The following is a 17073-nucleotide window of genomic DNA, read 5'->3' as shown; positions in this document are numbered from 1 at the left end:
GAACATTATTATAAAGTGTTACCGATTATGTTTTTGCAACACAAATTCACACAGCAGGTAGGCCTAGAATTCAACATCTAACTATGGGTGAATTGATTCTGAATTAAAATGTAGACTGTGATATTGGTTCATTACTGCTATCAGGCCGACATACATCTTCATAATTTTTCATATTAAAAGAGTAGTAGCTATTGGGCCTACTAATTAGGTCAGTCCACAAAGCCTTGGAGAGTTAGGCATGACAAGATGTTTCTGATGTGTTCAGCTGTGGGGGTGTTGTCTAACAATCCTAGCAGCTTCTAGAACAGTGGTTTTCAAAGTGTGGGCCGGGGACCCCTGGGGGGGGGGGGGGGGGGCAAGGTGATGCTAAGGGGGGCGCGGCAGGTTGGCAGGAAAAATAAAGCAAAACTAACTGAATAATTTAATAAATTGAATAACTTGAGTAAGACAAAACAAGCAAAACATGAACCAAACAACCCCAGTGGAGTCATTTTCTTCTTTACAAAGTATATGTTTATAATTATGTATTCTGCTTTACAGTACTCGAATGGTTTTATGAAAGAAAGAAAAACTTCAAACCAGGTGCACAGAAAAAATATTGTGGCACGGTCTATGTTAGGTGTGGGGGGGGGGGGGCTTGGCTGGAATCAACTGGTATATGGGGGGCTTTGTCATGGAAAAGTTTGGGAACCCCTGTTCTAGAACTACAGGCTCTGTAGTACTAGGCCTACCACTGACATGCACCTGTATCTAATCATTGCTCTGTAGAATGCTAGAGCTACAGTAAAACCAGAACCGCTCTGAGTAAAAACAATGACGGTGTTCTACGTCAGGCGCGCGGGAGAGACAAACAGGAAGAGGGTTGACCACTCTGCTGCTATTTGTCTGAGGGTTTTGCTTGTTTCTGCTTCGAGGCAGTCAGCTATTTATAAACTGGTAAGACTGCTTTGGTGAATTAATTGTGAACACAACAGTTACCAATGCATCCATATAACTTCCTTAGATATTACTTGACAAACTAGCTCAGAAGCTAAATGCTGTGTGTAGTGTACCGAGTTGATGCTGCTTTCAGGTCGAGCTAGCTTGTTCTGTTGTTGTGTTGTGGATTCTTCCGAACTAGACAAATGGAAACGAATTAAACAGCCGAGGTGCGCGATGTGTTTATGATTGCAATTGGATAGCTAGTTTGCTAACATTGTCATTAGCTACCCAATCATCTACTGGTCACCTAGCTGACCCACTCGTAAACGAAATGCTATTAGGGATGCCTTCGTTCAAGTTGTTTATCATCAACCGATACGAAATCGTGTTTGACAAAACAGATGCAAACTTCTAACTTGTTGGTTTACTGGTAGTAGAACAGTCTAGGTTGGCTTACTACTTGCTTGAATTGTCTTTGCGCGTGCACCTGTAGCTGCATCGTTCATCAGGTCAGCAGACAGCAGGTCAGGCCAGGGTGTCCCTATTCAGTGATGGGGCCAAAACGAACCACAGAGTCTCTACGTTCAAATGGTACCATTCACTTCATTATTGGTCAAACACAGGAACCACGTCTGCAGACTTTGACCCATCATGAAGTGAATGCTAGGCCCTACCATTTGAACGTAGAGACTGTAGAATCCACAGGAAGTGACAGATTTTGTGATGTTCTACCAAGGACTTACATGGGTTGGAACATCTGTTTTCTGAAATGTGGTCATGAAGACCCCCTGGAAATTACTAAATTTCAGCAGTTTAGCTGATACATGGACTTGGAAACACATTTGAGACTTATTCACAGGTCCACTGAAGCTGTTTGTCAAAGGGGATCTTGTTACAGCCTTTCCCAAGACAATTATGCACATGCGTTTTGCCAAGTGTCTTTTTGTAAATGTTTTTGTTAGTCAAATAAGGTCTTACTGAATAATAACCTTTTGAGCTAGAAGCCTGATCATGGTCACATGTGAAAGCTTACCCCTTGAGGTGTTGTACAGTCATCTAAAGTTGTGATAGGCCACCGCTCGTCTGTTTAGAAGGTGCAGGATTCAGTAGAAATCTCTGTATAAAAAGGAGAATGCCTGATTAAGGTCTAAGGACCGAAAGCGTGCAAGTCAAGTAAAGCTTCTTTGTACAAAAATAGACCTGAAGTGTGTGGATTGTCTCCTTGTTGTACAGTCATCTGACATGGTTGGATATGCCTTTAAGGTTGTAGGTAGAGATGATGCTGTACTGTACAATATGTACAGGAAAAGACATGTGAAGAAAAGGTATTGTTGTGATAAATGTCTATCAATGGTAAACATGATCCATGTTGGTGTGGGGGTGTGCGCCTTGCGTCGGCCTTAGTTACACAACTGTACTTGCCGCTGTGAAAATGTCAAAAAATGTTGTTTGTTGTCCAGGTTTAGGCCGGTGTGGCTACGCAAGACTTTGGGTGGTGGCGGCTGGTCAACCATGGCGCGGCCGATGGGAGATAGCCACCGCAGGTTCCTGCAGACCATTATGAGCAACGGCATCATCGATGGCCCCCAGGCCAAGGCACTGCATAAGCACTGCTGTGAAGTCGCCGGAGGTAGGGAGTTCTCCAGAAAATCTAGACACGCTTTAAGCAATCGCAACGTCTGATTGATATATTATTATCAAAAAGAGATATCACCCTAGTACTTCGGCAATTTCACTGACTCCCCAGTGAGGTTTAGAATTTAGTTCAAAAGTCTTCCGATTGTCTGTAAGTCACTGAATGGGCTAGGCCCTAAATGTATACACTTGAGTCATAATCCTAAAATGTCGTAGGTCTTCAGAGTCTCCTCTACTGGGTGGGCCTCGGGTTAAAATCCAGACAGGGTGAAATGACATTTAGCCAGTATGCTATATGCTGGAGCCAGTTTCCTGTTGAAATTATGACTGTCCCCAACAGTGGCATTTAAAAAAAAAAAAGTTTATTTTCATCTGCCTTTGGTTAGAATTTATTTACAGTCTTACTTTTTATTATATTGTTATATTATTATTATTATTATTAATACATTATTATTATATTGTTTTGTTTCACAGCCTTTAAAATAGAAGTTGTTTCACTCTTAAAATCGTGGAAAGTCATGAACCAATTGTAGACTAGAATAATAATAATATAATAATAATAATAATACGCAGGTTTTGGACAGCACTTTTCTTTTGTAGACGCTAATAATAGGATGGAATAGTTTGTCTTTCATCACTACTATTCACTATTCACATGTGCAACTGGAGCTACACAACTGCACAATATGATTGAACGTGTCTCACTCATCAGTGAAGCATGTACGCTGTTGTGTATTTACAACATGGAATAAAGATTGATAATAAAGATTGATGTCTGCTGTAGGCGGACAAACCTGCTTGACAAAAACAAAAACCCTGCAGTGTGCATGCCTTATGCCTACATTTTCACGATCAACAAATCATCAAATTGCTGTGTGTAACCCCCCCCCCCCCACCCCGCCGCTTGCTCTCTTGTTTGGATGTAGCCAACTATAGCCAGGACAGGTTGGATGAGTTCATCGACGTTGTCAACTTGCATCTGCAGCCCATGTTCATGCACATCAGGAAGGGAATGTCTGAAGAGGATGGCCTACAGTACTACGCCTTGGTAAGAATTCGTAGGAATATGAATTAAGTATTTTATTGTCTACGGAGTGGGAAATTGTCCTCAGTTTCACCACAAACATTGTATTGAAATCATTATCATAATGCACAATTCAAATATTCAAGCTCTGTATTTTGTTTAAAAAAACATTGAAAAAATACAGTGCCCTCCATAATTATTGGCACCCCTGGTTGAGATGTGTTTTTTAGCTTCCAATTATTTTATTTTTTTTCTAAATAATATGGGACCTTAATGGAAAAAAAGAGAAAAATCCAACCTTCAATACAAGTGCATTTATTCAGTGGGGAAAAAATCCCACATAAAGAAATAATTATTTGACATCAAATAATGTGTGTCACAATTATTAGCACCCCTGGTGTTAATATTTTGTACAACCCCCTTTTGCCAACAAAACAGCACCTAATCTTCTCCTATAATGTTTCACAAGATGGGAAAAGACAGAAAGAGGGATCTTCAGCCATTCCTCTTTGCAGAATCTCTCTAAATCATCCAGAGACCTGGGTCCTCTCCTCTGTACTCTCCTCTTCAGCTCACCCCACAGGTTCTCAATGGGGTTGAGGTCAGGGGACTGAGATGGCCATGGGAGGAGCTTGATTTTGTGTCTGGTGAACCATTTCTGTGTAGATTTGGCCATATGTTTAGGGTCATTGTCTTGCTGAAAGACCCAGTGACGACCCAGCTTCAGCTTTCGGGCAGAGGGCAACAGATTTTGATTTAAAATGTCCTGGTATTTCAAAGCATTCATGATGCCATGCACCCTAACAAGGTTCCCAGGGCCTTTGGAAGCGAAACAGCCCCACAGCATCACTGACCCACCCCCATACTTCACAGTGGGTATGAGGTGCTTTTCAGCATGCGCATCTTTCGTGCTACGCCAGACCCACTTAGAGTGTTTGTTGCCAAAAAGCTCAATCTTGGTCTCATCTGACCAAAGCACACGGTCCCAGTTGAAGCCCCAATACCGCTTGGCGAACTCCAGACGCTTGCGTTTATGATTGTGAGTGAGGAAAGGTTTTCTCCGTGCATGCCTCCCAAACAGCTTGTTGGCGTGTAGACAGCGCCTGATGGTTGATTTGGAGACTTTGTGACCCCAGGATGCTACCATTTGTTGTAATTCTGTAACAGTAAGCTTTGGAGATCTTTTGATTTCTCTTACCACCCTCCTCACTGTGCGTGGTGGCAAAATACACTTGGGTCCTCGTCCAGGCTTGTTTACCACTGTTCCAGTTGTTTTGAACTTCTTAATTATTCCTCTCACAGTGGATATGGACAGCTGCAGTTGAGTGGCAATCTTCTTGTAGCCTCTGCCTGACCTGTGAAGGTCGACGCACATCTGCCTCACTTGTATGCTGTGTTCCTTTGTCTTTCCCATGTTTAAGAGTGGATAAGAGAAATGGCCTCGGTGTCACGTCATATTTATACCCCAGGGAAACAGGAAGTGATGAATTACTAATTAAATGTTCCTACATACTCTGGTAAACTTTGTAAACTACTGTAGAAATGACAGAAATGCTTCAATTATATTTATTTCCTGGGAATTGTTAAGGGTGCCAATAATTGTGGAACAGGTGATTTAAGTAAGGGTTAACGTTCGGCGAGAAGGTCGCTACCGTGGAATAGCAGCACGACAGAGAGAATCTTTAGACCCCGACGCGGAGCGGAGGGGTCTTGTTCTCTCTGAAGTGCTGCTATTCCACAAAGCGACCGACTCGCCGAAAGTTAACCCGCTTATTCTATGGATATACTTAAATGATTCACACATGGCGGGGACATTTCTTTAGGCCTATTTAATGTTAAGATTGTTGCTGCGCAAAACAAAACAGTGCCGTTGTGAAACACCGCTAAGCAACAGCTAGGTAGCCAGGACAACAGGTGTTGTCTATCACAGCAGCTGATTAGAGTCTTGTTGAAAAGTCGCTTTAGCAGTGAAAAGTCTTGTTGCCATTGACAGTGGTCTGTTATAGACCAACCCGTCCGTTATCGAAAAATAACAGACGTGCGAACGTTGGGGAGCCCCGTTGAAATGAATGGAGCATTCGACCGATGACGTCACACCATATTAGGAGTGCGCGATATGGACGGTATACTATCGTGCGAGGTATTTTTTCCCCCAAGGTATAGATTTTGTCCATACCGCTCTACCGCCATGGCGCATTGCGTCCTGCAGATGGCAGTAATAGACAACGTTTTGAACATCCACCGACTGTCTCTCTTAAAGCTTAAATTAAATTGTGCTTCTGTTCTACAACCACATATTCTTTTGCTGCTAAGTGTAAAATGTATAGTTAGTGTAGTGAACTATTGTTTTAAACTGTATGTGATTTCGATTCTGGTCTCCACAATTTCACGTACAGTGGTGTGTGAAAAGCAAGTTAGCAAGCTAACAGCCCAAGTCATTCATGTCAATGCTGGTGTCTGACAACAGAAATGTGCTAAATCTATGTGCTACTGGTTGCTTTACATTTGCGCCAGCCTTACTGTATGTTACTGTGTCCAGGTGAGATAATATCATTCACGATATCTGGCTGGGTGTTAGTAACTTAGATGACTGTTCACTGTTTAAAATGTGATTTAGCGATTTCGCTAACGTTAGCACGCTAACCGCTGCTGCAGTGATAGCTGCCATTTAAATGCATTAGTTCTACAATGCATTGCTAGCTGCCTCATGTGAAAGTTCGTTTTTTTTTAACTTTAACAATAACAGCTGAACCATTAGGCTTGGCATAATCACAGATGCAAGCACACATTTCAAAATTACCCCCAGCAACTCCAGAAATAGAAAAAAAGGGCAAATGAACGATTTATTGGATAAAATCCATGTTCAGTTTGACACCCCTCCCTTCCCTAGTTTAACCCCTTCTAGACTTGGTGAAATTGACAGTGTTGTAGCCTATTGCATTGCATTGCATTGCAAAATGCATTTTACATAGTTTTTGTTTGTTTTCAAAAGATTTGAATAGCAAGAATTCACACACATTACAAAAGTGCAAATGTTTAAAAAATGCAAATGCAAAAGTAAAAAAAAAAAGGTGTTTTGTACATTTTGCGACGGAATGCTTAAATTTTACACAAATGTAAAATACCGTGATATATACCGTGATATATACCGTGGCTAAAATTATACCAAGGTATACATTTTTGACCATACCGCCCACCCCTACACCATATAATAATGAAAAATAATTATTTTTTAGTCAGGGATTTTTTTATTTTCTTACAATTCATTTGAGTTGAAGGTTACATTTTCCTACAATTTTCAGTGTGACAGTATTCTTCTGCAATAAACACTGAATTTATTTTAAGGCTTTTAACACATCTCAACCAGGGGTGCCAATAATTATGGAGGGCACTGTACATTAGGACTCTAAGTGGTTAAATGGACGAAGTGTTGTCCTGCGTTCCAAGGTAATTGCAGTGCACAGCAATAATGAATATGAATACATCCCTTTTGAAAAGTAACATTTTGAACAATATTGTGAAATCACGTGACTAGTGTTCAGGTTCCATGACAGGCACTGATGGATGGTGATTTGTGCCTAAAAAAGCAAAACAACTCTACCCCACCACTAAAATCCAATATTTCAGTAAACACAAAATGTATCTACACAATATGCATAGACTACATTTAATACATTTAATCTGTTGAAAGTACAACATAAAAGACAGTTTTATTCTATGAAGTTAAAATACATATTTTTCAGTTTTGGGCAAGTTAGGGTGGTGCAGAAATGTGTAACTTGCACCCCAATTAGAGTCTCAGATTTTAGTAATTGAACAAGCATTCAATCAGTCTCAGAGGAGTTTAAGGACTCATTACACAGTCTTCTATCAAACAGTTGACTATAAAACAGGATTTTGCAGAGCAAACCCCTTCCTGATTCCTGCTGTAAGCAATTATGGCACATGGAAGAGAAAGTACTAAAGGCCTGACAAATGAAAGGTTTTACACCAGCAAGGTTGATGCTACTTGAAGACATGTGGTTACAAGCTTTAGGACAGATGGATCTGCAGCTGTCTCACAGAGACATCCAGGTGGCCACAGACTTAAAGGGGCATTCCATCGGTGGAGACCTGAATATGTATTGAAAGTGGGTCGTATATGTTGTAGAATAGTATCATTAATTTCTAATTTGGTGCCTTCTCGGCCGAGAAAAGGCAGAAAATGACTTTTTAGTGCTTGTGGATTTGTGACAACAATGCCCATAATGCATTGCAATTCTCAAGTTCCACAGACCACACCCAGGCAACTCTGCCAGTGACTTACTGGAGCCTCAATGCCAGTGATTCCAAAAGCACTGGCACACTGATCTTTGATAGGTCTGTTAGCGCATTAGGTCCAACCCCTATGGGCGGGGTTGAAAGGGTGGGAAAAAGGCTTGTAGTCTCAACAGAAATCCACCTCTCTTACACTTCCTCCTACATTAATGCAAAATGACGCTTTTTACATCATTGTAGGAGGAAGTGTTAAGAGGTGAATACGGATTTCTCCTGTCTCAGGGGGAATTTAGAGAGTGTTGCACGACCATTCAAAAGTATGACTGGGTGTCTAGCAATGGAAAGCCTAATGCAAATTTGCGGATTGTCCCTTTTAAAGTTAACAACTTGGAAGGCATGCAGACATTACCTTGGATACCGTGGCTCTTGATACATCACAAAGACTTGCCGTCTCGGTCAAAGATGCAACAGTTACACACGCACCAAGAAATTCTCCTTTTTGAACTCTGATATGTCACCCATAATGTTGTGTGCATTGCAAAATCTGGAGCAAAACTGTGCTCTTACCTTGCTAATTGAACCTTCACACTTCATTTTACTGGTGCAATGTGCAATTAATGAAGAAGGCAAACAGGCTGGTCCTCTTGAGCCATGAAACTTCCCACACTAAAGTGACAGGTGTTCCAGTTAATTTGTCTAACCCCTGTACATATTGTACTCTGAATATGTTTTCATGTAGTTCATATTATCTGAGAGAGTTTCCTTGTATATTAACAAAATAAGTCTTTTCATCTGTAACATATAACCCTGTGCAATAACTAGTCAAGCTAGCATACACTACAGGTCCCGCACTCTATTGTATATTTGCTGCACTTCGTTCTGGTTTTTTACCACCTGTACACAGCTGCACTCTGTATTCCCCCACACTTTGTATTTTGATATGTGCTGTATGAAATGTAAAATAATATTGCCTGGCTTCTCTGATGAAGGTAAACACAGCCGAGACGGAGGTGACCCGCATGTCTTCAGATTACGCCGACAACGAGCTGGAGCTATTCAGGAAAATAGTAAGTTGTTTGTGTGCTTTATTTATTTTTTTCATCTTGTGTTTATGTGTTTAACCGGATCCCACCGCACTCTCGATTATAAGGTGCAAAACATAAACAAAAACTGTTCTCAGTTCGAACTGAGCCCTGACCCCAGGCCTATTATTAAAAAGAACACAAAGGGGATTTAAGTGTGCAGACATTTTTCTTTCAATTCATCTTGTGTTTAACCAGGAAGATTATCTCCTTTTCCAGGGAATCCTGGAGAAGATAAGTCGCAGTCACTCATTGAACACAGAACAAGCAATGAGACATAATATAGATGCCTGTCTGGATGTCTGCACTGTAGGCTCTCGCGGTACAGGACTGCAGAATCAAAACAGCCTGGGCTATTTCTTATTGAATACACCCAGTGATGAAGGGAACACTTATCACACTTTTTAAATACGCTTTTTAAAATTTAAAATGAATAAATAAAAATTGCTGGTGCTCTGGTCATCCCTGGGTTTAGTCGGATATGTAGTCGTAATAGGATACCTGATTCATGAAGAGAAGAGTTTCGAGAGTAGTGTTCACCTGCATTGCACATGAATTGTTATCTTGTCTGACATGCAAATGTGTTGGCAAATGTGCTTGTTGGAAAGCTGTCCTCAGTTACCAAGTTTGCCGTTTGATATTATCAGATGGATTTGGTTGCCGAGTCGGATAATGGAACGGCCTCCTCCACTGACATCCTGAACTGCGGTGACGCGCTTCTCTCCAAAAAACTCAAGAAGAAGGAGACGGAGGTCGTCCTGAATAAGTTTGTGCAAAACAAGTGGTTAACTGAGGTATGTCCCCGCCAGAAAGGCAGTGTCTTAAGCTTAAGTAAGTTGGCCTGTTTGCAATTAGTTTGAAAATGGCTCTTTGCAATAGTGCTGGCACCTTTAAAGGTTGAACATTTAGCCCATTTTCTGAAATGTCTGCAGTAAAGTACAGTAGACCTCACCAATTTTTTTACATTCGCTGCTGTTTCCGTTATTTGGCTGATTTGGATTTTGTCTCAACTGGATTTATAATGGCCGTCTATATGTACTGAAAAACCACCCATAACATTGGTTTTTAGGGCCATTTTGTGAATGAAAGAAAAAATGTTTTTCCAAAATGCTAAATAAAACAAGACGGAAGCCATGTTACGCTACAAAACCTGTTGTGAGTTTCTCAAAAGAGAAGTTGTTAGCCTGTTAGCAACTTCTGTAGTTGCCAATGGGAAAATGCATTGAAAACAACAAAGTAGCTAATGTAGTAAGCAACTTTGGTTTTGAGAAATTCACCCCTGTTGTGGAATACCAGTGAACACCCACCAAACACTTGGTGAGTGGCACATCTTGTAAACAAATGTTTAGGCTGGTTTTAAGTTCAGATATGGACATGCCCTTAGACATCAATTCTATAGCCAGTTGAGACAAAATCCAAATTACCCAAATAATGGAGACAGCCATCAAAAAATGGGTGAGGCCAACTCTACTTTATTGCAGACAGGTCAGAAAATGGGCTAAATGATCAAAATAGTGCTGAGGCCTTTAACGCACTGAGGACTGATGATGAATACTTAATTACAAACTCAAGGTTCCATAAAGAGATGCACCGGATCCAAGGTCCGGTTACGGATCCGGCAGGATAATAAGGTTTTTCACAGGATCCGGGTCCGGCAGGATCTTGAGCAGTGGATCCGTAGCCTAGGCTTTTCAGTCAGTCTTTCACAACCCCAATCGCTGCATGGAGTGAAAGCCCTTTGGAAGCGTCCGTTGCAGTGTGGCAGTAAGCCAATGAGTCTAAAAAATAGTTTTAACCAACATAATAAAAAGGTCCCACGTGTGTGAGTAGGCTTTGTGTTTCAACCAGGGGGTCAGGATTTGGCTGATTAGCAAGGCACTTCCTCGTCGTAATTCTCACAGATTTGCTCATTTCCAACGCCACTTCGCTCGAAGAGGGTGGATGTGATTGGTGGGTGCGCGAGTTCAGTGTTGGGCACACATACCTATACAGGTGTGTGGTTGGGCACCTCCATGCATCCAATGACCGTCTTCCATATATCTTTCTGGTCAAACGGAAGTCAGTCATTAACGTGGCACGTAATTGGCTGACTAAACTGACGGCGGAAACGACTCCATTTTTGAAGCTGAAAAATTCGTTTCAATTTTGGCTGAATTCACTAGCCTAGCATTTCCCATTGAAATGACTGGAGGCGGGACTTATTCACTCTCTCCAGTTCTTATACTACCTCCATGGTTGCAACCCTTTCGTAGGATCCCGTATCCGGTTCCAGATCCGACAGGAACTTAAGCAGTGGATCCGGTATCCGGCAGGATCCTAAAAATCAGGATCCGGTGCATCTCTTAAAAAAACATAATGAAGACAGAAAACAAGTACAGTACAAGCACAAATACTAGGTCAACCCATTAACATGCATTCAAACTTCTAATCCAGTGTTTCCACATATCAGAGAAATACCTCACATCACTCTGTCTAGTGTCAGAAACGGCAGATAGTATGTTATTTTTTGACTCAACAAGTCTACACATGAATTTGTACATAAAAATCGTCAGCAATGAGGCATTACTATTTACAAATAAGGTGCTTGTGCTTGTCCATCTTGTAATGTTAGGGAAGCTCCTAAAGGCATCATTATACGCTAAATTTGTGCTCTAGAACTTTACAACTAAGAAGGCTCAAAAGCAAAACTCTTCACTATGTCTTACTGTTTTTGATTGCACTCTGAATGTAGTTCAGAAAGTGTGTTATCTGGGTCACATCATCACTAATGATCTGTGTGATGATGATGATGATGATATCCAGCATCAGTGTCATATATTATATGCTCAGGTCAATATGTTGGCCTGCAGGTGCCTCATGTGCACAGAGGATGTTAAAACGGATCTCTTCAGAGCTTACTGCACTCCTTTTTACACGCCTCATTTATGGAGTAGTAAATAGCGTACAGCTACCCGTAGCTTCTTCAGTTTATCCGTTGCTGTAGCTCAGCACTTGACGTATGAAACATTTTTGGCATCTATGGGTGGGGGAGTGAAAACTATTACGGCTCCTCTGCACGCACACATGCTTGCATGGTTGAGCAATATGAGGAATTCCTCTGTCCCCACATTGCTCCAGGCCTTGACATTGGCACTTAGCCATCCAACCATCATTTCAGTGTCATTAGCTACTTAAGCACGCAGTTTACTCTGGTTTCGACATGCCACGTACCACAGTAGCCTGTGTTCTGTTGTTTGGGCCTTGTTCATCAATGTTTATATCAACACTCGGATAGCACACTCGGGTTTCAATTTGGCAGATATTTATTTTCGCTTTGGAAGCTATAGTACTAATCTTGCTTCAGCTCTTCTGCGCTACCATGGTGAAAAGATTGGTATGCGTGACCACAAGTGTGGCTACTAGAAACATGGAATGTCAAGTGACTGGGGAACTCAAGCCACAGCGGGTGGGGAAGTGAAAGAAGTGAGTGTCCAGTCCTGGCTGTAGCTAGCCCCTAAATACATACAGTACTGTACAGTATAAGTATATCCTGTCTGCGGTGTGTGACGGACAGCCTCCTTTCCTCTCTCACTCACCTGCGCTGAGCGGCACGGCGCTCTCTGATGCGACCTAACTAATTCAGCGCAGCTGAATCGAATTGCAATCAAGCCACCACTCACAATATTTTGTTTGTAAAGAGCAGAGCTACTGACACACACACACACACACACACACACACATGAGAGAGAGAGATACACATGAGACATAAACACTTGTTTCCTTTACTGAACCCTAAGTAGAAGTAGAAATTTGTTTACAACTGAGCTGCATCTGAAGTTTCTAAATGTCCATGTGGATTACTTAAAGACTGATGCAATCGCCTGCCGTGCGATGCACTAAAGGAACATAACTGGTTTTCCCCGCAGCACATTTGTTAGTCAAGATGGGTAGGGGATTAGCGGGTATCAGATACACGTGTCTGTCATCATTTGACGGGTTATGCAGTGCAGTTACATTAAATTTGATAATCAAAATAGCTGAAATAAATGGTGTGTGTGTGTGTGTGTGTGTGTGTGTGTGTGTGTGTGTGTGTGTGTGTGTGTGTGTGTGTGTGTGTGTGTGTGTGTGTGTGTGTGTGTGTGTGTGTGTGTGTGTGTGTGTGTGTGTGTGCTTTCAGTCAACGTAATAGTTGTGATACTGCACTATGTTAATACATGATGTATTGTACATATTGTATTGTATTGCATTATATTGTATTGTATTGTATTGTGTGTAACAGAAGCATGGCGAATACTCCCTGAGCACGCGCTGCATCATGGAGATGGAGACGTACATGCGCACCGTCTACCAGGACCTCCTCAAGAACTGCCACGTGTGCGACAACGTGGCCTTTCAGGTACAGCATTCGGCCCAGAGCTGCTGCGGGCCAAGTATGATGACTATGTGGAGCAGCATGTTTGTCAAAGCAGTTTGTGAAAAGTATGCTTGTCACCGCATCACCAGCAGCCCTTTGAAGAGTTGGGTGTTATTTGGTCAGCCTCTTCCTCATGCCTTCACTATTCATATTCATATTGGCACATCTTTACATCTAGTTGCCATTAGAAGAGAGAATAGGTCAGAGCAGAGCATAAAACGAGAGATTAACAAAAAAAAAATCTTTGGCAGAGAGGTTCAGAAAAATTGAGTTTAGGTATTTTTAGTCGCATGCACCAACATGACACTGTATTGGTCGGATGGTAACCGGTTTGTTTGTTTTTTTTCCAGAGAGTTGGCGTGCGATGTGGGCCTGTGCATCTTGTTTAGTATCAAGTGTTTGTGTCGGTGTCACTGTTGTGAACATTTGCGAGTGGTGTTACAAATACAAAGGAACACTCCAGGGGTGAATCTCTCAAAACCAAAGTTGCTTACTACATTAGCTACTTTGTTGTTTTCAATGCATTTTCCCATTGGCAACTACAGAAGTTGCTAACAGGCTAACAACTTCTCTTTTGAGAAACTCACCCCTGAGTTGTTAGTTTGCATGCAGTAATTGCACTGGAGTGTACACTGCAGAGGCATCGTAGCCAATGTGTGTTGTGATCAGTGCCAGACGCCAGGCCTTCTGGTTCTGTCCTTGTACGGTGTGTTACCAACCCAAACAAGCAGACATACCTGCTCAGCAGACCGTGCAGACATACTATTGAAAATAATGGACGTAGCAAAGTATATTTGTTTTAATCCCTCTCTATGTGTCTGTTTTGTCTGTCTCCCTCTACGCTATCGCTTTCCATCTCTCTCCACTGTTGACAAACTCATTCTCTCTCCTCTCTCTCCGTCTGTCCCTCTCTACCTCTCTCCCTCCCTATTTCTGTCTGTCTGTCTGTCTGTCTGCCTGCCTGCCTCTCCTCTCTCTCCGTCTGCCTCTGTCTGCCTCTACCCGTCGCTCTCTGTTTCTCTCTTCGCTTCACACGTCGCCCTTCTCACTGCTTCTCATCTCTGCTGTGTTTGACAGTGTCAGATGTGTGAGAACCCCGATTGTGGCATTCGGATGCACTTGCCGTGTGTAGCACGCTACTTCAGAGGCCGCAGCGACCCGCACTGCCCCGCCTGCAACCAGTTCTGGCCTCACGAGATCCCTGGTAAAAAAATATACTCGCGCACACACACACACACACACACACACACACACACACACACACACACACACACGGATGCAAGACGGCGAAGACAAAATAAGTCGCAAATACATGCAGATAATATTCCTTTGAAGTGCCGATGTAACGATAACGAGTGCACTGTGAATACACTTGTAGAGTTGCGAGCTATGACTGTGACAACAGAGAGTCTGTTGCATAGACATACAGTACATATCAGTTACCCTGACCCACATGGTTGTTAGTGTTTACCCCAAAAAAGTCTGCAATGACATAAGAAGACACTCTGGTGTTTTTTTTGTTTGTTTGTCCCCTTTTGTTGTTTGCCCAGAGATCCAAAGGCCTCCTCCGGCCTCTCAGAGCCAGCCGTCGGCAGCCAAGGAGAACACGGCGCCCAGAGGTAGCACCTCCACCCCCACCCCCACCCCCTCTTCCTCCTCCTCCCAGGCACGCAGGTCCAGTCGGCGGTTATAGCCTCTGCTGTGCTGTGCTGCGCTGCAGTGTGGGGTTTCGTGGTGTGATGTCTCATGTCTTGTCTTGTCTCGATGCCAAAACTAGTCTGAACCACAGTGCTGTGGGTTATTTGCTGTTTCATGTTGTGCATCTGATGTGGTCATTAGATGGCCAAACACTTGTTTGTGCATAAAGGAGATAAGGGCTTCAAGGTTTGACGCTGTGCATGCGTGTGCAGCACGATACTAGAACAACAACTGGGGCTGAAGTCATTTGTAGGCCTACTTGCTTTTGGCTTTAATGTTGGTCTGTTTAATTGTTTTTAAAAAAAAAGATAATTAACTTCCTCTTTTGGAATTCTGTTGGACACAAAGGCAAGTGCCTGTATTCTAACATGCTGTTTTCATGCTGTTGTTTTTTTATAAGTAATAAACTTAATCCACTCTGCAATAAAAGTCACACGTTTGTACTTTTTGTGTGTACACACTGTGTTCTTATCTGTTTTGCATTCTCTGTCCAAAATCTTTGCATACATTCAAAACCATGCTGAACTTTCATAGCTGCCTTTTCAAGAAAGCCAGTGTTTTTGTTTAATCTGGAGCTTTAGTGTTTTGTTTTTGGTAGTGCGTGTGACGGTGGTATTTGAAAACAAGGTTGGCACTCACAGTGCACACCTGCAAAACCTGCTTGTGTAAGACTTCCTTCTTTGAGCACTTTCCATGGAGACACATCAGTTGATGCATTCTTTCTCTTTCACATAAGCAGCATCTGTACATAATTGCATTTAGAACATCTGAGGTAAATACTTAAAGGCCCAGTGACATTTTAGTCGTTTATTTTCAAAATAGTTGCTGCCAATTCACTAATTTGATACATTCATGACTAATATTTACTGACAAAAGTGCTATACTGTAAGTTTTACAGTCAAAGATGGAGAGGATCCCCCTTATCATGTACACTACTCTCCAAAGGAGTTGTCGCCTATCCATCTGTTTGGAATAACAGCTAATAACCTGACTTTCAATTAATCACTTGGCTTCAGAAGTCACTTATATGAAAGCCACAACCCTCCCGAATGAAAATGTATGTACAAAAATAAATTTCATGCACCAAAGAAAGATTGACCCTTTAATGAACACAGACAGGGCAGATTTTCACAAGACAAAAGTTTTGTCGCCTATCGAACATAATGTGAAAATGAGCAGATAAGTCACTTCAAAACACTTCAAATACGCAGATCGGGTGTCATACTTAATCACTGATTCACTCACACCTCTCCAGAAAATCAACTTTGGCCTTAGGTGTATGTTTAGGGTCATTGTAATCATGGAAAGCAACACAATGAAAGTCAATGGAGTTCAGTGAGAGATGGTGACATATTGGCTATTCGTAGAGCAATACATTTTTAACTTCATGATAATCAATGATAAAAGCCCTCAAACACCTGCAGCATGCATGCAGCTCCTCCCTCTGAAGCCAAGTGATTAATTGAAAGTCAGGTTATTAGCTGTTATTCCAAACAGATGGATAGGCGACAACTCCTTTGGAGACTAGTGTATGTATGTATCATGTAATGAAAAACCCTACTGGTCTTCATGGAACACTTGGTGATGGAATGAAAATTGGTGATGATAAATATGGATGAGAAATGCGTGTGACTGGCCACATCAAAAATGTCATATACTGTATCGGATTACCAATGTGTTGGGGGAAAAAGATGTTTGTGATGCCGGGTCCCTGGTATTTTAAAGGGTAATGCCTCTAAGCGGCCTCTTTCATCTACGTGTGTGTTCATTGTCAGCCATAAAACTGTAAATAATATGAACAACCTGAGGCTGTAAACACTGAGAAACACAGGGTCATTGTCACCTTAGCAATAGTGGTGTGTTTCCTCATGTACAGTATGACAAGCTTTGAGCATTTATTAATGACATCTGAATGATGTACAAAGTGTACTTTTACAATTTGCTGCTGAGAACATGTTGAGCTGTTGCATTGCACAACAGTGTGGCTAGTCTACCACATGCAGCTGTGGTGTGTGGTGCTGTGGCCTGTGCTGCCACTGTGGCTGCCTGTGCTGGCCAGACAG

General features: G+C 42.1%; 1 protein-coding gene across 1 annotated transcript; it reads left to right on the top strand.

Moving 5' to 3' along the window:
• The first annotated feature begins 817 nt into the window (after positions 1-817).
• nsmce1 (NSE1 homolog, SMC5-SMC6 complex component) lies at positions 818-15453 on the top strand. Its single transcript, XM_063185042.1, has 8 exons — positions 818-936; positions 2382-2551; positions 3483-3604; positions 8827-8904; positions 9567-9713; positions 13178-13294; positions 14390-14516; positions 14863-15453. The coding sequence occupies exons 2-8, from the start codon at positions 2434-2436 to the stop codon at positions 15003-15005; spliced, it is 852 nt and encodes a 283-aa protein (XP_063041112.1). The 5' UTR covers positions 818-936; positions 2382-2433; the 3' UTR covers positions 15006-15453.
• The last annotated feature ends 1620 nt before the right edge of the window (positions 15454-17073 follow it).

The sequence above is a fragment of the Engraulis encrasicolus genome, chromosome 2, assembly GCF_034702125.1.
Source record: "Engraulis encrasicolus isolate BLACKSEA-1 chromosome 2, IST_EnEncr_1.0, whole genome shotgun sequence".
Classification (NCBI taxonomy): Eukaryota; Metazoa; Chordata; class Actinopteri; order Clupeiformes; family Engraulidae; genus Engraulis; species Engraulis encrasicolus.
The sequence above is the reverse complement of the archived record's forward strand: the minus strand, read 5'-3'. Positions and strand labels throughout refer to the sequence as shown.